The sequence below is a fragment of the Carettochelys insculpta genome, chromosome 6 (assembly GCF_033958435.1).
Source record: "Carettochelys insculpta isolate YL-2023 chromosome 6, ASM3395843v1, whole genome shotgun sequence".
In the NCBI taxonomy this organism is placed as follows: domain Eukaryota; kingdom Metazoa; phylum Chordata; order Testudines; family Carettochelyidae; genus Carettochelys; species Carettochelys insculpta.
In genome coordinates this window covers 32,189,470-32,212,069 of record NC_134142.1, presented here as the reverse complement: position 1 = coordinate 32,212,069, position 22,600 = coordinate 32,189,470, and the positions used below count along the sequence as shown (strand labels likewise).

At 41.4% G+C, this 22,600-nt stretch overlaps 1 protein-coding gene across 2 annotated transcripts in view; it reads right to left on the bottom strand.

Moving 5' to 3' along the window:
• The window catches only part of RPS6KA5 (ribosomal protein S6 kinase A5), a 154,676-nt gene that overhangs the window by 56,567 nt on the left and 75,509 nt on the right, over positions 1-22,600 (bottom strand). For both annotated transcript variants that reach the window (XR_012645911.1, XM_074996632.1), the window contains 5 exons: positions 20,271-20,374; positions 8,039-8,189; positions 7,026-7,187; positions 4,935-5,060; positions 4,015-4,148 (listed from right to left, as the gene is read on the bottom strand). Coding sequence is in view for 1 of the 2 variants with exons in the window: in XM_074996632.1 (XP_074852733.1) it covers positions 4,015-4,148; positions 4,935-5,060; positions 7,026-7,187; positions 8,039-8,189; positions 20,271-20,374 (677 nt within the window). In the remaining variant the exon portion in view is untranslated. The remainder of the gene's footprint in view (positions 1-4,014; positions 4,149-4,934; positions 5,061-7,025; positions 7,188-8,038; positions 8,190-20,270; positions 20,375-22,600) is intronic.

Sequence of the window (22,600 nt, the reverse complement as noted above, 5' to 3'; positions counted from 1 at the left end):
CAGGTTGGCTGTGTCTACACTATCTCCCTGCTTCGAAAGGAGCATGGCAAGTAGGGAGTTGGGAGTTTATTAATGAAGTGCTGTAGTGCATATGCAGCACTTCATTAAGCAAATTCCCCCCCACGACAACTCCGACATGTTAAACTTCCAAGTGCCATCTCGCATGTAACCATGGGTCACCCACCGGTACTTCTAAGTTGCCCAGGCACTTCTAAGTACCAGCGGGTGAGCTGTGGTTAGACGTGAGCCGGCACTTTGAAGTTTAACACTTCAGAGTTGCCATGTAGGGGGAATTTGCCTAATGAAGTGCTGCATATGCACTGCAGCACTTCATTAATAAACTCTCACGCTCTACTTACCATGCTCCCTTCGAAGTAGGGAGGTAGTGTAGACACAGCCGTTGTGTCCCAAAAGTTCATTTGTAAATCAGTTGTTTGGAACTCAGAATGTATTTTCCCATAGCAACAATATTATAAATGGTAGTTAGATTCCCAGGGTGGCCCACAAAATCCTATTTAACCCATAATGTAGCTGAAATACTGCAATGAAAAATAGTAGAAATAGTTTTCCATTTAACCTTGAACGCTGGTGCTTGAGTAAAGGCAGGTTTAATTAGAGGAGGATGAGGAGGTAGGTGGAGATTCTGAAGGGGACTTCTAGACATTCCCAAACAGACATCTTTTATGGAAACTGTGCCAGCTCCTGCAGCCAGCCCCTTCCCCAAGCCATTTTCCTCTCCCCACAGACCTTACCCAGTCCTCGCTCAAAAGGAGGTGGCAAGAAGCACAAGCCAAAGGATCAGGGATGACTGTGCAGCCAGCATGTGGAGAGAAGCAGCAGTTTCCCGTTCTAAACACTGCTCCTCTCCAGCAACTGGCTGTGTGACTGCCCCTGCTCCTTTGAAGCCCTCCAGCCAGCACTTGCAGTGCTTGCCATCACCTGTGACCCGTTTGCTCCCTGAGGCCTTACCCATATGCAGAATATCCAGAAGCATAGAACTTCCAAAAAGTTGGGGCACAACTGGGTGTTAACATCTACCAACCTCTTCCTAGCCCTGTTCTGTGACTCTGCTTCCTCCAGAGAGGACCTAGAGCTATTGAAATGGTAATGAAGCCATTTAAGAGGCATTTGCCAGTGCCAGGATTATACTCTTTGAGTTTCTGAATTTACTAGAATAACCTACAGGAGTTTAGTTTAAAATTTTCTTTTAAAATGTTTAATTAGTGTCTTGCTGAAGATAATTAAATTGCATCTCCAAAAAAAAAATCATCTCTGACACCCTGGGCTGCTATTCGGCATAGGGGCACCAGTTTAATCGTACTGTGTAGGGCAGTGGTTTTGAACCAGTGGGTCACAGCACACTGATGTGTGGTGAAAACTGTCCAAGTGTTCCATGAAATGTTATCAATTTCCCCTTGCTGTGGCTCTTTGAAGAGCCAGCATGAGGGGAAATGCCTATCCCACAGGACCCTGTTTGTGCCAGGAGGCAGCTGAAATACTGTTTCCAGGCCCAAATGAGCTGTAACAGGGAGAAGGCATGGTGAGGAGGGGGGAGCCTGTTGGAGCTAGGACATGGTTTAAATGCTGTGTCCTGTCTCCAACGGGCTGGCAGCAAGGAGAGCCTGCTTTCAGTGGTTTCTTGTTTACTCAATGTTTCTAGTGTGGCATTAAGCAGATTCTGAAAACTTGTCTGTGCTCACTGTCTAAGAAGGTGTATTCTGTGATGCATTTGAAACATTAACGCATTTGCTCCTCGTTTAACTCGTTGTATGCACTACTATGTGGCAAACCTCCCTAGTAAAACTGTGACCATAGTAAATTTAAGTAAATATGATGTTTATGAGCAATTGATTCAGCTGAAAAAAGTGGGTGTGCCGTGGAACTGTTTGTCTCAGTGTTACTGAAAAGTTTGGGAACCACTGGCAAAACAAATCCTAATGACATCCATGAGACTGAAGGATGGCTTTTGTTTGTATGCGTAGATGTTCATAACTTGGGGGGAACCTGTATATTTCCCTAGGTTTGAGCCAACACCATGAAGTTCTCTCTCAGGCCAAGGACAACTGAGAAGAAACTGAGGGAGTTGGATGGCATATATGTAGATGCAGCACCAACAGCGCTGCAAGGTGATTACTGCTTCCCAGATAGATGCTGCTACTGAAAATACGTGATTAACAGCACTGGAATACACCAATATCTACAATGGAGCACCTAAAGAAGAATAAATTGACCTTTTTTTTTTTTCATTCTGTACCATGACATCTTCCTAAATCCTTGACATGTGGAACATAGCTAGCAAGTATGAAGCAAATTTGTATGGATGAGACAGAACAGTCTTCCTTCTTTCTAAAAATTAATATTAATCTGTGCTTGAAGAAAATTCCCTCAATGTTGCTTCTGCAGAGGGAAGGTGTGGCCTGTTTTGATTTATACAGGGTCACAACTTGGATCTTTTTTGACACTGAACATGTCACTCAGAGGCCATAGTTCCCCAGCTGTGCTCCTCAAAATGAAAGGGGGGTCACTTATGGCCAGGATTTTGAGGTATGAATTATGGAGGGAAGACCACATTATCTTGTAGGCTTCCACTAACCAGCAAACAACAACCTTAACCACTTCGGATGGTCTTTTCACTACCTCTTCCTTTGCTGTTGAAAGTGATTCCAGGCTATTAGAAGGATCACTGATGTTATCTCATATTGTCTTGTCATTAGAGGAATCTCTAGGCATGAGACCAGAAGACTTAGGCACTGCACTAAAGATGGGTCAATGACATGCAGCTGCACGACACCTCAGAGATCACTGCCTGTCTTTTGATAAACCTTTCCAGCAATATGAATATTCTGGCTCTATTTGCAATCTTTCTTAAATTCCTAGGTAGACCCTTTCTGTGCTTCATACCTAGGTTTATAACACATTTAAAAAACAATTTGAAGGAGGTGAGCCCTGTCGTTGACGTGCTGGCTATCTGAGCCGAAAGCAGGTATTGAACAACTTTCCTGATCTGGGCTTTCCTCTAGTGTTTCAGACCCATATTTTAACCAAGAATCAGACTCATTTCTCAGGTGCATTTGCTATGGGTAGGAACAAAAGGAGCTTCTGCATTTGTATGGGATTAATTAGAGTGGAAAGTAAATGTCTGTGCTGATGCATGGGCAACTATTATCTTAACAATCTTCTCACTGAACAAGAATCCCTTCCCTCAGAATTTTGTAGCACAGATGACCTGCTAGAAGCTTTAAACCTGAGTTAGAACCAGACCACTGAATTTGTTGCCACAACTTTTGCTGCAGGAGTTATGTGGCGTATGGACATGTCTGTCCATCATGAATGCAGTAACTACAGATATTTGCTTTGGAGCTGAATTGACTTCTTTATGATTCTGATGCTCAAGGCTTTTTATGTTTTTGCACTAACAAAGCATGTCTGTGATTTGAGCTCTAACAAATGGCTTGATTGTCAGTGAGGCTATAAGAGGCACCTTCTAAGGGTGGTTTCTACCTTCTTGTGAGTGAGTTTTTTTAAAAGAAATCATTCTCACCAGGAATGACCATGTCCATTGCCAAGAATGCCACTTCTACATCAATCTCAGGGAGCATAACAAGAAAAAATGGATTCTAAACCCCCTGATGGCCCTGTGACAACCAGATTATAAACCTAACTTTTCAAAATCAGAAATGCCAGCTTATAGAGCCTTCTGGTTTGTGAACTGCCTGACAAGCCAGCTTTTACATTTACTAATAATGAGGACACAGAACAATTGTGAACAAATCTGCACACAAAAAATGTACTACAGATTGTTTTCTTCTTTATCCCATTCTACAAGAGACACAATTAGCCACAAACTCCAAAATCTTCCAGTTTAAAAATATCACATTACTGTAAGATGGCTTTTGAATTCTCAAAATAAATCTGATGTTTTAAACCCACATTTTTCTATGTGCAAAATACAGTGATTATTCCAGTGAGCTGATGACACTGAGCAAAAAAAAGTTTGTCAGTAAATATTTATACCTTTTGCTAATTATTTTTACTGCATATTCTTGTCTAGTTTTCTTGTGTAAACACCTTCGACAGATGGAAAAACTTCCTTCTCCCAACGGTTTCTCTTTCAGATCCAGTTCATAGTTATGATAAAAAGGAGAGTCCTGTTATGAAATACACTGTATTTAGTTCTATGCAATACTTTTAGTACACAGTCAGAGATATATAATGAATTTTGATGATAATTATTCATCTGCATTTAAAGTTCCAAAAATAAAGTTTTAAAAGAAGTCTTGTTTTGGTAAAGACAGTATAAATTGACACTTTTTGATGATAATGTGTAATTATATACATCAACTTCTCTAATGGTGCAAAGAATGCACCTGTATTTAAGATACTTTAACAAAAATTCTGAATTTAAATTTACTATCAGAATAGCTTATACTAAAAATATTCAGACAAACACTGTCAAGGATGATTTATAGATATTGATCTATCTGTTGTCATACAGAAACTACTTCTAGCTATATCTATCTATGCAAACCTAGGCACACATATTATAGAAAGAGGTAAGAGTTAATGACCATAAAAGCTATGACAAATCTACTTTCCAAGAGTACCATTTTGACACACGTGTAAAAGCCTTTTTAATATTTCCATCACTCTTCTCCTGGTAAGGTCAGTGTCTATGTTTTAATTTTTAACAAGAGTTTATCAAAGCTGGACTCAAGTTATTTCTTAATTTTACGGTATGTAAACAGTATGCTTTAATTGGTTTAAGATCCATTAGCAAAAATCAGATAACTGTATAAAGACTCTAAATTACTTCTCAACAACTAATTAGAAGTTGTGTCTGGGCTCAGAATTTACTTAGCCTAGAATAAGGATATTACCATCTAAGTCATAGCATCTTCAAATTAACAAGGTTATGTTTATTTAGATATAATTACCTTTATCATAGCACTTCTGGCAATAGATGTAACTCCAGGTCTTTCAACTCCCCAATGAAATTGAACAGGATCTACTGTGGCTGCATTGCGCTTAAACAAGATAGAAGGAGCAACAAAAGAATAACCCTGCAAAACAAAGATGGAAGATAAATGCAAAGGCTTGAGATTGTCTATATAACATAGCATAATGCAAACACGAAAAAATAATCAAATGAAAGATGTGTAAATGTCATTCTATTCAAGATAAAGATGCAACTTCATTTAAAATCAATAGAAAAGTGCCTTCCTGAAAGAGGTTATACAATCTTCTTGTCTTAAAAAAAAAAAACAAAAAAAACCAAAACAATTAAAATAAGAGACTGTGTAAAAATGCTCAAAAATCTGACTCACAGCTTCAGCTCTTTTGCACTGGTGACAAAGGTTCACACTTCAAACTGGCTAGCGTCTCAAGACACCTATAGTTAAGGTATCAAACAAGTTTACATTATGATGGGGCATATGTCTAAAATTTTCTTTAAATGGAAAAACAAAAAAGGTGTACTGCATCGTTAGTGGAGTTATCTTCAGCTTATACATTTAGTATATCAAAATCTAGAAGAAATTGAAATAAATATTTAAAATTTAAAGTAAATATCTTAAATGTGATCTGTAGCACTTGGAAATATAATGGCAAAGTATAATGAAGTTGGATTTCTTTAAGCAAATAAAATCACTTAAAATACAAGGAGTATGATACTTCATAAACAGGGAAAGTTAATTCCCTGCAAATACTAATATATCCAAGACTATAGGCATAATAGTGACTTTATTGCGTATAATTTTAAAAGTCTAATTTCCCCAAAGTATATATTTTAAAAAATATCTTTTGACTAATATTTTTTCTTAGGCCACTTTATTTTGTGTTTTTGGAAAACAAATGACTAAACTTTTAGAAAAAAAGGTATTAAAAGACTACAAAAATTGGAAGTTTAATACCATACATATAATTCAAATAAAATGTCCTCTTTTTTTCAGTTTGCCAGTGGACCACATTTTGAAAACGGCATTTATTTATGTTCATAACAGACACCTATTGTAATGAACAAAACTTAAAAAAAATTTAATGAAATGAATTAAATATATGACCAAAAAGAATTCAAAGATGTTTGATAAAATTTTCAAATGCATTTAAATCTTATTGACTTTTTAAAAACATCTTTTACACACTCCTGAAAATTATTCCCATCTTGAAATATTATAAGAGCCCAAGTAATTAATAAAGGAAGAATTCCAATTGCAGAAAACATAATAAACATTTTTAAATATAATGTTAACTTCTGCAGACAGCCATTGGACAGAGTATTGGTAGATTGCCATCTTCTGTGGAAACATCTATAGGCCCAGGGCCAGAAGGACAAAAATCTGCAAGATTTTGCCTCTAACTTCTCCCCACTAACATGCATCACTGCATCCACAGAGGGTTTCCCATATGGCTTGAGGTAGGGGTACAGTGTAATGGAGATGATTGATCTTGTTCTTCATTCCCCTCTCCCAGAGGAAACGGGAGATCCACACATAGGGCAAAAGCAATTATCAACAAGACTAATTTGCACATATGAATAATCAGACCAAAACCAGAATTCACACAGCAAATAGATTAATTTGCTTCTGTAATTCAATTAAAAGCATCTGGCGGAAAACATTCTTCCTCAGATAAACCTGATCTGTCCTGCTTAAATCAACAGAGATTCGACACTGACTTTCCAATATAGGATTTGGCCCAAAAATTAAACTAATCAAATCTAGATTTTAATATGTCATACAGCGGTTAAGGAAAAAGTATGCACAAATGTAACACTGGATGTTTACTAAGCTATCAACTTCACTAATACTCCACGGGCTTCTATCCTCAAGAAAGAATTATATAAAGGTATAACAACAGAGCATAATTTATGTTTTGAAACTATACTAATGATCCAGTTCTGCCCATAGATTCAGTATTCAACTCCCAATAACTTCAAGGGCAATCCCAAACATATATGGCAAGGATAAAATCTGGCCATACATGTGGGAAACGTATATTTTAAGAGAGTTGTAATATTCTACAGTTACCTGAAATATTCTCTCTGAAGTTTGTGGTGTCGCTGCAGGAGAGTATGTAGGATCCATTTCCGTAAACTCCTCTGCAAAGTTACTCACATCCAACTCATCCCTGATTACTGGTTTAAATGGAGCTGGTATTTTTTTGGCAGCTAAATCGTCCCAGTTTATTTTCTAAACCAGAAGCAACAAATGAACTTTGAATTAAAACATAAATTTAACAAGACAGACATATTAAAAGGACAGTTTAATATTTCCAGATTGAAATAACCACTGTTCACTCTTATATGAAAGTCAGAAAAAACTGTTACAACTATGCTGTGCCCACCTCCCTCCACCCTATTGAAGCTACGTCCCTCAGGTTGTAAGCAGAAAAACTAAGCAGAGCCCTCCCCACACACTTGTGGAATTTGGAGGTGATGCAATGTTGTTGCTACAAGACCCAAAATTAAGCTCCAACATTCAATCTTAGGCCCCCAAAATGCTTCTACCATAGCTGCAGAAACAGTTCAGCAACTCATTAATAGCACTAAGACAACATGACATAATATATTAAATCAGCCTTAATATATATCTAAATTACCCTTTAGAGAAAATTTCAATTTATGCTCTGATAATTTACCAGACTACCAGGGTGGATTGAATTCAAAGAGAAGACACTAAAAGAAAGAACATTAGAAACAAAGAAAAGAAATCTGATTGTTTTATAACACTGCAAAATGTGTGCTTTTTTTTTTAAAGATACAACTATTTGCTTTATTTAAAAATAGAATTAAAAAAGGTGGAAGTAAACAGGAAGGTACCAGGGCCTTGATTCAACAAGCTGCTTCAACAGGTGTATATATTTAAGCACACAAGCACTCCTTTTGTCTTCAGTACAACTATCCACACAGTTAAAATTATGTACTTGCTTAGTTATATAGCTGAATTAGGCTTCATGATAGAAAAGAGGGAACTCATTTGCTTCAGATTTCCAAAGGAGGTGAAGAGAAAAAAATACAGTTCTTCATAATTTTTTCTTTCACCTGGAAGAAAGGATGTTGTTTGATTTCATCAGCATCACCTGGACCACAGCCCAGCCTTTTTTTGGGATCTTTCATCAAAAGACGTTGAATTACATCTTTAGCTGAAGTACTCATTTCTTTTGGATATGGAGGTTCACTTTTTAATATTCTCCTGCAGAAAAAAAGTTAATTATTTAATAAAATGTCAATATGCTATGAAAACAAAAGACAACTGCTATGCATACACTGGATAGTGCTATCATAATTTACATAATTTACAATTTCTTCCCAATCTTGTCACACCCAGTATTTTTGTATGAGAGTTTATTGCTTTTGTTTTCTATGCAATACACTATACGCTAAACTGGAGAATATGGCAGCCAATGAATGCAATAAAATTCCACAGATGAACTACCTAAACAAATTAGTGGTGAAGACATCTTTCAAATGAAAAACTCACTGGGCCAAAGTAATAGCAATGACTAATGTTGTTTATAAAACAAAAAGACAGTGTCTAGGAATGATATAGACTCAAGCTGCAGACAAAAAATTTCCATGAAAGGACTACTCCACAATTCCTGCCCCCTCCCCATTATCTACATTTCATAACCATTGTTCTTCAAAATGTGTTGCTCATGTCCATTCAATTTCAGGTGCGCGTGAACCCATATGCATAGTTGTCAGAATTTTTGTCTGAGTGGCTGTGGTGCCCTCTGGAGCGTCATGCTCATGCACTGGTATATGAGGTGCCACCAGCTCTATGCCCTCTCAGTTCCCTTTTGCCAGCAGTTTCAATAGCTTGATAGGAGAACAAATAACAGAATAGTCATAAACACCATATCTGGAAAAACAATTACAAAAGACAGGTAACTGGGTTTTTTTCTTTAGAGTATTTGCTCATGTTGACTCTATTCTAGGTGACTCACATGCTGCATCCGTGGTGGCAGGCTCAGAGTTCAATCATTCTGTTTGCAACACTGATCTACCGAAACCAGCATCATCCCAGGCTTAGTATGCAATTGCATACTGGGATGCATATGTGTGGACGGATGATGAAGTAGCAGATTTGCAGATTCTCAAATCAGCACATGAGCCAGGAAGGTTACTGATGAGGCTTACACCCTGGTTGTATGGGCAGTTATAATTGCTGGCAGTGGCACTTTTGCCTGTTCATAGCAAAACCAAATGCAGGCAGTGATACATAATGAAATTCTTTGGGTTGATAACAGGAAGGCCCTTCATTCAGTCTAGTGCTGTGATGAAGAACTGAATTGAATGAGGAACAGCTTACTCTTTCAAGATATTTCAGTATACAAGGGTAGCATTCTTCTGACATCCAAATCAGCCTATGCCTCTCATCAGACTTACGAGGTTTCAAAAAGAAGCCTATTAAATATATGTCCTGTTTGGAATGAAACTGCAAAACTACCCTGGGCAGGAAAACCAGCTGGAGCTGCAAGATGAACCTTGTCATTACAGAACAACGTTTAGGATGACTCAGAGCTAAGAGACTACACTGGCTGACGTTATCAGCCCTAGGAATGCAATCTTCCATGAGAACAGAAGGGAAGAGACAGACAACAGCTCAAAGGGAGGACTTGTAAGCCTTGAAAGCATGCAGGTTGAATCCCACAGACACAGAACTCAGGGTTGAGTCACTCTTCACCTTTTAGAAAATGGACCATCATGTCATGGAAAAAAAGGCTGACCTGATCTGAAGTGGAGAATGGGAGGACAAAATGCTCCCAAGTGGGCCTTGATCAAATAAAAAGATAGGCACTGGATCTTGAGATGCATATGGTAATCCAAGATTGAATGCAGTGGTGCGTGCTTGGGTAAAAGACCACATCTAAAGCTCAACACAAACTTTTTGTTTGGCCAGTAGGTCATTTACCCTTGTGGAGGACTTCTTTATGCCGGGCATGACGGGTTGGACATGGTCTGAGCACATGTTCCTCTGCATCCAACTATGCAGCAAACAATTCACCAGGTGTAGCACACCTAGATTCAGGTGCTGAAACTTTCCATTGTTCCAGGACAACGGGTCCTGCCACAAAGGCAGCTGCAGTGGGCTGCCACTGAGAGGTCCAACAACATTCCAAACAAGCATTGGCAAGGCCAAAGTGGAAACATCAGGATTATCTTTACCTTGCCCTATTTGTTCTTTAATCTGAAGAGTAGAGGCACTGGAGGGAAGGCATAAATCAGTGTCCCCGACCACAAGAGCAGACAGGAAGCCTCTGCTGATACCTCAAATCAAGCACAACAAGAAGTCTTGTGGCACCTTATAGACTAACAGATATTTTGGAGCAACATCTTTTAGTCTATAAGGTGGCACAAGACTTTTTGTTTCGTATCGGAGGGGTAGCCATGTTACTCTGGATCCGTAACAGCAACGAAGGGTCCTGTGGTACCTTACAGACTAACAGAAAAGTTTTGAGCACGAGCTTTCGAGAGCACAGACTCACTTCATCAGATGCTGGTCGTGGAAATCTGCAGTGAGTCTGTGCTCACGAAAGCTCATGCTCAAAACTTTTCTGTTAGTCTATCTGGCTTATTTATACCTGGCCCTGCAGATTTCCATGACCAGCATCTGATGAAGTCTGTGCTCACGAAAGCTCATGCTCAAAACTTTTCTGTTAGTCTATAAGGTGCCACAAGACTTTTTGTTGTTCTTGAAACTACAGACTAACACGGCTACCTATCTGATTCAAATCAAGCAGACTACCTGGCACTTCTTGTTCTGCCTGGACAAGAATAAGTCCACCTGGGAAGTTCCTCACCTCTGAAAGACAAATCTGACCACCTCCAGATGGAGGTGACTACTAGTGCCAAGATAAGGTCTTGGTGAGCCATCTGCCAACATATTCTTCGCTCCTGGGAGATGCATAACCACAAGATGAACGGCATGCTGCACGCAGAAGTCCGACAGGAGGACTCCTTAGCAAAGGGCTGATGACGGGGCTCCATCTTCTTTGCTGATGAAAAACATCACAGTGCTGTTGACTGTCAGGATCTGTACCACCCTGACACTCAGGTGAGGCAGGAAAGCTTGGCAGGCCACACAAACCGGTCTGAAATCTGTCATTTATGTGGAGGGAGTAACTATCTTGCAATCAATTATGCTGCGATTGCCTGGGTGTGTTCTGCACCCTCGGTCTGAAGTACTGGAGACGATGGTCACTGATGGGAACAAGGCTATAAAGGGTACTCCCTCCAACATCAATCCAGGGTCCAACCACCATTTCAGTGACAACCATATGTGGTCTGGCACCCTGATCATGCTGTATAGATCGTGTTTGGTCAGCATATACACTGACATCAACCATGCTTGCGGTCACCTGAGATGGAGACACATGCGTTTTACCATGTAAGCTCAGACTGCCATGTGACCTAAAAACCTCAGGCATGTGTGAGCTGTGATAAGATAGTGGACCGTCACATGCAAGATTGGGTCAGCCATGATTTGAAAATAAGCTTCTGTCCCAAGTGGAGTCAAGGACAACCCTGTGAATTCTACCTGTTAATCACCACCAGACTCTATTTCTTTTAGTTTATTTAGATTGCAAAAGTCACTAGAAGGATGGCATGGGAAGGGAATGCTACTTCCTTGTCTCGGGATAAAGATGACCAGGGCATCACATAGGGGAGGGGGTGGCGGACACCTTCCCCTTCTGGAAATGACTCCCAAGGCATCAGCATCCCCTCTTTTAGCCTTTCATTGGAGTCCTCACCATGCTCCAAGCCCGGTGTCAGTGCTGCAGCAGGTGACACGTCAGAAGCAGACAGGGAGGAGTAATGTAAGAGGCTAACCATATCAGGAATATCAAGACTAGCATTGGCATCATATGCATTCCTCAAATGTTCCAATAAGGCCACTGGTCCAGCTACCACACATGCCATGTGCCATGTTGACCTCTGGAGCCAAAGGAGATTGGTGCTTCCCTGGCAAAGGGCTGAACTCTTGTTCTGACTCAAACCAGTCTCTTTCCAGGGTCCAGAGCAGGGCTATGGAGGGTTGTGTCTAGAAGCTTATTTTCAGCATTGGTAACCAATGCCTGGACAGCAGGCAGGACTATCTTTTCAAGGAGCATTGCTGAGGTGACAGAGACCGGTGCTGTGGCAGCAAGTGATCTTCAGCCAGTGGAGACTGAGACACTGAGGGTCATCTGGGTGGTGGTGATCTGTACCAAGGCATTCAGTGGTAAGAGGTGAACCATACCAGGAATATGAAGACCAGTGCCTTTAATCAGGCAATTCACACCATGTGGAAGATGACCACAAACATGGAAATGGGGAACTATGCTTTTCCTCTGGGCATCAGCTGTGCTTCAACGCCTTTTGGGGTGTTCCCATGGCTGGCTTGCCCTTGGGTTGCAGGACACTAGCCACATCTGACACCTCCAGCAAGAACTGAATGACTTTCAATTTTAGTGTGTATTCTAAACTTAGCTGATTCCACAGAGCAGATGGAAATACCTGGTTATGGTGTATCCAAAGGAGAAACTCTTGCAATTTGCCAGGTAAGCAGCTCTGCAGGAATGTTTTTTTTATTAAATATTTTTGAAATACTTAACAGATTTTCTCTGTAGCTATAAGCCTCGCAGCATGAACAGCATAAAGTGAAAGTACTGAGATTAGGACAGATCATCTTTCTGTGATCCGATAACAGAGGTAACAGGAATGGAGATTCGTTCAACAAATTGCAAGAGTCTACACAGCAGAAGGGGGTCTTTGCCCATGAAAGATTATGCTCCAATAAATCTGTTAGTCTATAAGGTGACATAGGACATTCACACTTTCAATTAACTGTGAAGAGCCTGCAAGCTCCATTTTGTAACCAGAAGTGGTGATAACAAATTGAGATGGGTCAAGGAGGCCCTATCCTTTATGCCTTTTGTTGCTGACACAGACATGCAACATGCATACACCATCCCAATGGTTCTGTTGATCAATACTGCTGGAGTGAACTTGGCATGCGCACATCCAAAAGTGGATGGCGTGGGCAGTTCTGGAGACCTGGAGGTTAGGCACATGTTAGCTGCTCCCTGAACAGTGACACCTCTCCCCACCAAGCCCCCTCTGTATCAGAAGCCCACCTCACTCCCTGCATAAGGAGCAGCCTATACCTGTACTCCCCATCCCACTGAGTCCCAATCCTGATCTCACATCCCACCAAGGCCCACTTCCCAAACACTGAGACCTAATCATTTTCACCTTCACCCTTGCAAAATCCTATTCCCCTTGCACCCAGAACTCTGCAATAAGTTACTATGCGCAGATTCCTTTCCTGCACCCAGACTCACTCAGACTGCACCATATGGAACCCTGGTACTGTTGAGGAATTTCTGGACAGAAAATTTTTACAATTCTGAAAAATTCTAAATATTTTATTTGTCAAAATAAGACAGAAACAACAATATTACCACCACACCATTTTCAATTATTTTGGTACTCTATTTCAAAATAGTCATCAGCAAATAAATGAAAATACTGTGATTATATTGTGTTATTTTGACAAATAAAATATGTGGAATTTTAAAATATTGTGTACAGAATATTTCAATTTTTGAACAAAATTTCATTTCCATATGTAAAATTCCCTCGGGAGTAATGTGGGGGAAGCAGCCCCAAAGGAATCAGGAGATCATAAGAGCTGCGTCTACACGTGCACGCTACTTCGAAGTAGCGGCACCAACTTCGACGTTAGGCGGCGAGACGTCGAAGTCGCTAACCTCATGAGGAGATAGGAATAGCGCCCTACTTCGACGCTCAACGTCGAAGTAGGGACCATGTAGACGATCCGCGTCCCGCAACGTCGAAATTGCTGGGTCCTCCATGGCGGCCATCAGCTGGGGGGTTGAGAGATGCTCTCTCTCCAGCCCCTGCGGGGCTCTATGGTCACCGTGGGCAGCAGCCCTTAGCCCAGGGCTTCTGGCTGCTTCTGCGGCAACTGGGGATCTATGCTGCAGGCACAGGGTCTGCAACCAGTTGTCAGCTCTGTGTATCTTGTGTTGTTTAGTGCAACTGTGTCTGGGAGGGGCCCTTTAAGGGAGTGGCTGGCTGTTGAGTCCGCCCTGTGACCCTGTCTGCAGCTGTGCCTGGCATCCCTATTTCGATGTGTGCTACTTTGACGTGTAGACGTTCCCTCGCTGCGCCTATTTCGATGTTGGGCTGAGCAACGTCGAAGCTGAACATCGACGTTGCCGGCCCTGGCGGACGTGTAGACGTTATTCATCGAAATAGACTATTTCGATGTCGCAACATCGAAATAAGCTATTTCGATGTTGGCTGCACGTGTAGACGTAGCCAAGGAGAATAAGTGTAAGAAGACATTCACAGGAGGAAAATAGTGAGTGCTGCTAGTTAAACATTGAGGGAGGAGTCAGTTAGGCCCAATTGGTGAAGATGAGGAAGATAGTCCAGGAAGGTAGGAATGGAAATTGGGTCTGGGGAGATGTGATGCCAGTGTACCCAGGCAGTGAATAGCACTGCTTAGCTACATAACAAGTCTGAGTGGAATGGCATCTGTTGTTAGTAAGGCTGTTGCAGATAGGCGCAGTGCAGGCTTGCTCTATATGCAAACTCAAACAAAATAAATATCAGGCTGTGAGGTGAACAAGACGTGGGCTTGGATGCATGGTTCTGTACCTAGCAATCTGGGAGAGCGGAGAGGGGATTTGGAGGACAATTGGAGAGGTGGAGAAAAATCGGTGTACCAGGAAAGGACAGCAGGAAGACAAAAAGATAACTGTTGCATGGTATGACACTATGTCCCATCACCACATATTCACCAATGTCATTTAATTACATGATTTATACTAAGTATGCCTTGTGAAGAGGAAGTTACTCACCTTGTACAGTAATCATGGTTCTTTAAGATGTATGGCCCTGTGCGTGCTGCACTCTTAGGTGCTTGTATGTCCCTGTGCTGGCTGATCAGAGATTTTTTACTGCAGCAATACCCTGCCATGCCGCACATGCGCAACTAGTGTTTGATTCACGTGCAGTGACCACTGAGTGTGTACACAGAGCAACTCCCTCCATTCCTTTTCTACTGTAGAAATTTAGTATTGTCTGAAAGAGGAGGAGGAGGGAGGGTAGAGGAGCACCCACATGTGGACACATCTTGAAGAACCATTCTTACTGCACAAGATGAGTAACTTCCTCTTCTTTCTTGAATGATGTCCCTGTGGGTTCTCCACTCTTAGGTGATTGTAGAACAGTGTTCAACTTGCAGAAATGGACTTCGCAGTCATGAGCTAGGCATGGTCAGGGGACTGCAGGATGATGATTGGTAAGCAGAACTGACTCATCCACCACCGGAACTGGTGGAGGATGAGAGGCTAATTGGCTGGAAAAGGGAGCCTGGATTTGGGCGGAGGTCCAGAGCGCAGTGTAGTGATCTCAAATGGGAAAATTAATTCTGTGGACAATACCATGCATGGTAAATGGTCTGGCACACACAGGACTGGTGGAGCGAATGATGCTGAAAGCAAAGTAGAAGGCCCTGGGGCCAGAATGGAAGATGGAGCTGGCAGTAAGCAGCAGCACTTGGAGCAGTGCTCCAGATACTTTCTTCAGAGCTGGAGATGGATCTTTCATTGTGATGTGCAATTTCTTATCCAATCTATCACAGCTTGAGGAGATAATGCTGCATTTTGACATGGGACCCACTGGGGACCTGCCCTTCTTTTTAGGCTTCTGGTGCATGTGGTGGGGTTTTGTTGGGTGTGACAGGGCTGCCAATGCCACATGTGAAGGATCCAGTGAGGTGCTCACCACTGGTGATGGCTGCCACTCTGGTGGTTGTGTCACTGGATCCAGATCGCACAAGCGCACATTGCTTCCTCCATTAAACCTCCACATGCAGCTCCAGTTCAAACCACCACCACAACAGCTCAAACTCCCCACGCACAGCTCCTGTTCAAACCCCCACCCTGGTTCAGCCGCCACTCTCCCACACGGCTCCGGTTCCATCCTCTCACCCTGGTTCAACTCCCCCATGCACGGCTCCAGTTCAGCCTGCCCTAGTTCAAACCCCCCTGCACTCCGGTTCAAAGCCCCCCCAGCCTGGCTCACCACCCGAGCAGGACTCTGGCTCACCACCCCCCACACACAGCTCCAGCTCAACTCCACCCCTTGACTCCCTGCAGCCATAACTCATCCCAGGCTTAGCCCCCTCCACCCATCTCCCACAGCCCCAGCTCACCACCAGGCTTAACTCTCCCCAACTGCCCCCCACCCTAAGATTTACCTTTGTGCTGCTTTCCAGGCTGCAGAACGTGTGTTCTGACAGGGAAAAAGCCAGACCCCTATTTATGCGAAATTCGGGTTACATGAGGATGCATGGAACTGAACCCTCGTGTAACTCAAGGGTCTACTGTATAGTAAAGGTAAGTGAAATATTCTTAATTGACTTAGAACACCAAGAGACAGGCTTTCCAACTCTGGCCACGAGGGGGTAACTGGGGTGGTGTCAATGCATGCAACCTCTTAAAGCCCCAGTTCTGCCATGTGGCCAGCACAGGATAGCTGCATAAGGATCTCTGAGTAGGCTGTAGAGGCAATTTGAAGAAAATATGCTTGTTCCTAAATAAGAGACCCAAAGTGCATCCATTCCCAAATGGATATTTCCCATTTCTTTTTTTTTTCTTGACTTTGGATCCCTTATCTCAAAAGTGTAGCAAGTGTAGGTCAAGGAACACCACTCTGAATATTTCTGGCTCCACTGCATGGTGGGCATGCACACCCGTGCTTGGAATCCACATAGAGATCAGCACTCAAAGCAGAGTTATGCTTCACTTCTATGTTATAAATAACTATTCAATATAAATCACTGTTGGCAGCTACAGATGTTTGACTGAAAGTTGCCTGCAGTAAAAGTTCTAGTCAGTATAAATAGAAAGAAGAGAAACTTGGAGGCCAGCATAGCTGATATGGATTACTTAACAGGCATGTGAGATTTTTACTTCTGTGATCTTAGGGCACCTAGAAAACAATAACCTAATAAAAATGTGTCTGTGGACTTGCAAAAGGACAGACAGTCCTTAAAGTGGAGGACCAACTTTTTCTTAAGTCTAGCCCAATTAATTCCCAAAACCAATGTTCTCTTCATTATAGAAGTTTTTAAGATGAAGTTTAGCTCTTAGGTCACCTATTCATAGTGTTAGTTGTAGAAAACGAGACAGTGTTGTGTGCCATCATCTAGCCCAACACTGTAATCAAGACTTTAGCTCAGTGGGCTAGCTTGCATTAATTATATTCTACTTTGCATTATATTTAGCAGTAATACAAGAAACCTACAGGCCTATATTCTCTAAGATACCATCTTCAGCAAGTTAGTATAAGGCTTGAAGCCTAAGAACCTTGAATAGGTAAACTCTGCATGGATACCCTGACCAACAGGGAAGTTCTGACCACAGATATATGAACCAATCATAAGAGGGCCATGGCACTGACATAACAGATACATGTCCTACCTCTGCAGATATCTAACAAGGGAAGGACTCTAGTAACAAACTGATGTATGTAATAATAAGTTGAGATCACCCATATAGCAATCTACAGAAAAAGATACTCCAAAATTAGTAAGGTAAGGATACAAGTAAGGAAAAAGGGAAATATCCCTGCTGAATAAACATCAAATCTAGTGTCACCAGCATCTCAGATTATAAAAGTTGCATCCTAGCCTAGATGAGGTAGGAGAAGGAGATGTAGTCCTTGGGAAGTGCCAGAATGATAGATACTGGTGATGATGAGGAAGGTGATAGTGATGAGGAAGATGATAGCTAACATTTCAGATTGTTCTACAAGAAATGGTGAGATTGTTTGGATGTACAAATGTACATCCTGTAGTATCTCTATCTTACTGAACTGGCATGTTTATGACTGTGCTAAATGTATTAATAAATTCTATTTTTAAATATGCAAGAGTTATGAATGTGTGATTGTTGCAGCTGTGCAACAATCTGTTGGGTTGCACAACTGTTGGGTTCCCAGCTATATATTAATTTGGGCTCAATCTTGGACAAGAGCCTGTCAACCCCTCAAGTAATAACTAGGGATTTTTAAATAATGAAAATAATGCACAGTCTAAATATTGAGCTATGGATCTCTAGAGGCAACATACAAATTACTATCTATAACCAAGTTCAGTCCACTACAGATTGCAAAAAGGAAAAGGCACCTTGCTGAAAAAACTTCTCAAGATAAGCCTCATGGAGTTTCCATATTTTTGAAGACAACTTGAATCAAACGAAAAAAAAATACACAAACGTATTTCCTGAAATTATAGCATTAAAAATCCTCTCTCTCTTTCTCTCACTCATGTATGATCTAACAATTATTATAACCTTAGTGACTGGGGCTTGGCTATAGCTGTCATTGTCCATTGAGAGCAAGATCAATGGGAGATGAGGATATTGTTTCTTTAATTCCTGCTCAATGAAGACTTTTAACTTTTGATATATGAGACCCTCAAACTCAAGAAAAAATAGAAATGGGAAATATCCATTTAGGAATGGATGCATTTTGGGTCTCTTATCTAGGAACAGGTATATTTTCTTCAAATTGCCTCTACAGCCAATCCAGAAATCCTTATGTAGATACCCATATGCCTCCCCAATGTAACAATGCAGTTACATGCTGGGTGCTCAGACAACAGTTTGGTTAAGGGAGATTGGCCTCTTAAATCTCTAAATGGTTTATAAGGCAGGAAAAGACTGTATATTAAACAATCTGAATGGAGATACACAGTTTTGTTCATACCAGTTTTACTGTCTCCTGTCAGAAGTGAATCATGTTAGGAGAAAAAGAACATCCTCTTTGATTCTGTTGTTTGTTGTTACTTACTTTATTCACTACTAATGACATAAACTAAGAATGAGACCCCATTCTGCCTATATAACCTGGATGGATGACCTTCAAGCATTTGTATGCTGGCAAAGCTGTCCCCCTGCCAAGTACACAGTTCATCATCAGATGACAGAAAACATAGCAGGCAGCTGTTCTGTTTGCATATGGTTTGAAAACTGGGTAGTCTTCCATTCCACACCTTATTTTGTATGAACACTTTGAAAAACTTTAATATGAAATTAGTGCTTTCACAAAGATGATCTTGCTGCAACACCACGTTTCACTTTGTGCTAATGGAGCGCCTCTCTGCAGCAGCACTAAATATGCTACATCTGATTGCTCTCAAAAAGCTTCAATGTCTATGCAGATGAGAAATTAGCGCAAAGATCTCTAACGTGGTATTTAAAACTCAGTGGGGAGGTTGTGCAGGTGGGAATTACACCCTTGTCACAACAACGAAGGGTCCTGTGGCACCTTATAGACTAACAGAAAAGTTTAGAGCATGAGCTTTCGTGAGTTAACTCACTTCTTCAGCATCTGAAGAAGTGAGTTAACTCACGAAAGCTCATGCTCTAAACTTTTCTGTTAGTCTATAAGGTGCCACAGGACCCTTCGTTGCTCTACAGATCCAGACTAACACGGCTACCCCTCTGACCCTTGTCACAGACCATCTATTACCTCTTTCTGTTTCAAGTAAGGCAGTATGCATTTGGGTGCAGTGATTCTATCTCCGCGAGTGCTTGGAAACAACCCACCATGCTGTGGATGCTACTACAATGAAATATATTAAATAGTAGTCAGACTCATGTGGATGATCTACCTACAGATGTTCATGAACCCAGTCTGCTTCCAGATGGCTCAGTGAGAAATACTGTAAATCTGATTATATACCTGTATATCTGTTTAGAAGGGTTTGATACGTGTTTAATATTTGACTGTAATTTCACTGAACTGAAACAGAAGTTGCATTTTTTTTCTAATCAGGGTAAAAGTAATTTTCTATGACAAAACACATACAGTAAAAGCTTTGTTATCCAGCACTTTAATATCGAGAGAACTTAGTTAACCGGCATCTGTCATATATGACAATAAAATTCCCCCTTCAGTTAACTGGAAAAATTCTGATAGCTATCTGGCATCATTTTCCAGTGTTTGTGGAAGTTGCATTTATTTGATGACCCTGAAGCAGCAGAGGAGCAGTAAATTACAGTACTGTATATAATAATAGTTTTAAAAGGTATATTGTTATGTAAGGTTATCACCTTTCTTAAAAATTTTTTAAGTTTGGCGAAAAAGCTTGAGTAACTGGTGCCACATTTGATTAACCGGCAAACCCCATTCTCCATGTATGCCAAATAACAAGACTTTTACTATACTTTATTATTTCATGACTTACCTAGAAATCTCAGCTTGGGAATTTTTTTCTCCATCCACTGTAAAAGGCGATGCTCCAGTTAATAACTCATACATAAGAACACCAAGACTCCACCAATCAACAGCCTATAAAAGAAAAATGACATATAGTACTTCATAATCATATTATATAAATAAAATAATCATCCTTGGAAATAGCTCCTAAAAGAGAACTAGTTTTCAGTTTACCACCACAAAGACAGTGCATAATGAAATTACAGAACTAAAATACTGTAATTAAGCTAAATAGCGTTGAAAATGTTCAACTTTTACCCACACACACACACACACACACACACACACACACACACACGTACAGAGGTGTTTCCCCTGTTGTATATATGTGAACTACTCAATCATAGAAATGTAGGACTGGAAAGGACCAGTAGGTCATCTGCTCCCTAGACTGAGGCAGGGCTAAATATTATCTAGATGACCTTCCCGACAGGAATTTATCTCACCTGTCCTTAAACTCCAAAGAAGATTTCACAACCTTCCTAAGTATTTTGCTCTGGTGCTCCACTACCCTTACAATTAGAAAGTTTTTCCCAATGTCTAACCTTAAATCTACCTTGCCACAATGTAAACGCATTCCTTCTTGTCCTGTCCTTACTGGACATGGACAACTCTAACAATCTCCTCTTTCCAAAAGCCTTTTAGATGAAGACTGACATATTTCCCCTACTGCTTCCCATCTTTTCTTCTCCAAACTAAGCAAACCACGTTTTTAATGTTTGCTTGCAGGTCATTGTGATTGGCTGTGTGCCCCACACTAAAACAGCCAAAGTTGTGGACTTAGGACTCTGAACAGGAAGACTGCCTAAATCATTGATGGAGTGACGTAGTCAACACAGAGGTCATGAGGACTGCCTGATGCTCCTGGTACAAAGGGACTTTGAAAGATTCCCCCAAACAGGAGAACCTGGCATGAGGACCGAATCACAAAGGAGCTATACTGCCATTCAGAGGGAGGAAAGCTGCAATGGTGGAAGAAAAGAAAATGTGCACTGAATCAGCCAGAGCTATTCCCAAAATCAACAAAGAGACATCACCAAGCGGTGTGTAGAGGACATTGTGATAGCACTGTGGAAAACGTGGGCATGATGATAACTCTGAGACAAGGTCTCAGCGATATACTGATTATCTGGCCCTCTGACTACTATCCCATGCTTCTCATCCATGTGGGCACTAATGATACTGCAAGGTGTGACACTGAGCAGGTCAAGAGTGACTTCAGAGGTCTGGGGGCACGGGTGAGGGAGTCTGAGGCACAGGTGGTATTCTCCTCAATCCTGCCTGTCAGTGGTAGGGGCACAGGCAGAGACAGGTGCATCCTAGAGGTGAATGCCTGGCTTCGAAGATGGTGTCGTCAGGTAGGCTTTGGTTTCCTCAACCCCGGGGATGCTATTCCAGGAAGGACTGCTAGGAAGAAATGGCGTTCACCTTTCAAGGAGGGGAAAGACTGTATTTGGACACAGACTGGCTAACCAAGTGAGGAGGGCTTTAAACTAGGTTCGATGGGGACAGGGGAGCAAAGCCCACAGGTAAGTGGAGAACATGGAAACCTGGGAGATGGGTCAGAAATGGGAGGGAGCAGGGGCTACAATGTCAGAGTAAAAAGATGGTTAGGGCAAAACAGGGAGGCAAGATCAAATCAATATCTTAGATGCCTATATACAAATGCAAGAAGTATGGGTAATAAGCAGGAAGAACTGGAATACAACTATGACACTGTTGGCATCACAGAAACTTGGTGGGATAATACACGATTGGTATGTTGGTATTGAGGGGTACAGCCTACTTAGGAATGATAGACAGGGAAGAAATGGAGGCGGTGTTGCCTTATATATTAAAATGTACACACGTGGACTGAGGTGGAGATGGACATAGGAGATGGACGTGTTGAGAGTCTCTGGGTTAGAGTAAGAGGGGTAAAAAACAAGGGTGATGTCCTGCTAGAGGTCTACTACAGGCTGCCTACCCAGGTGGAAGAGGTGGATGAGGCTTTTTTTAAATAACTAACCAAGTCACGCAGGGCCCAGGATTTGGTGGTGATGAGGGACTTCAACTATCCAAATATATGTTGGGAAACTAATACAGTGGGACACAGACTGTCCAATAAGTTCTTGGACTGCATTGGAGACAATATTTTATTCTAAAAGGTTGAAAAAGCTACTGTGGGGGGGAAGCTGTTCTAGATTTGATTTTAACAAATAGGGAGGAATTGGTTGAGAATTTGAAAGTGGAAGGCAGCTTGGGTGAAAGTGATCATGAAATCATAGAGTTCACAATTCTTAGGAAGGGTAGAAGGGA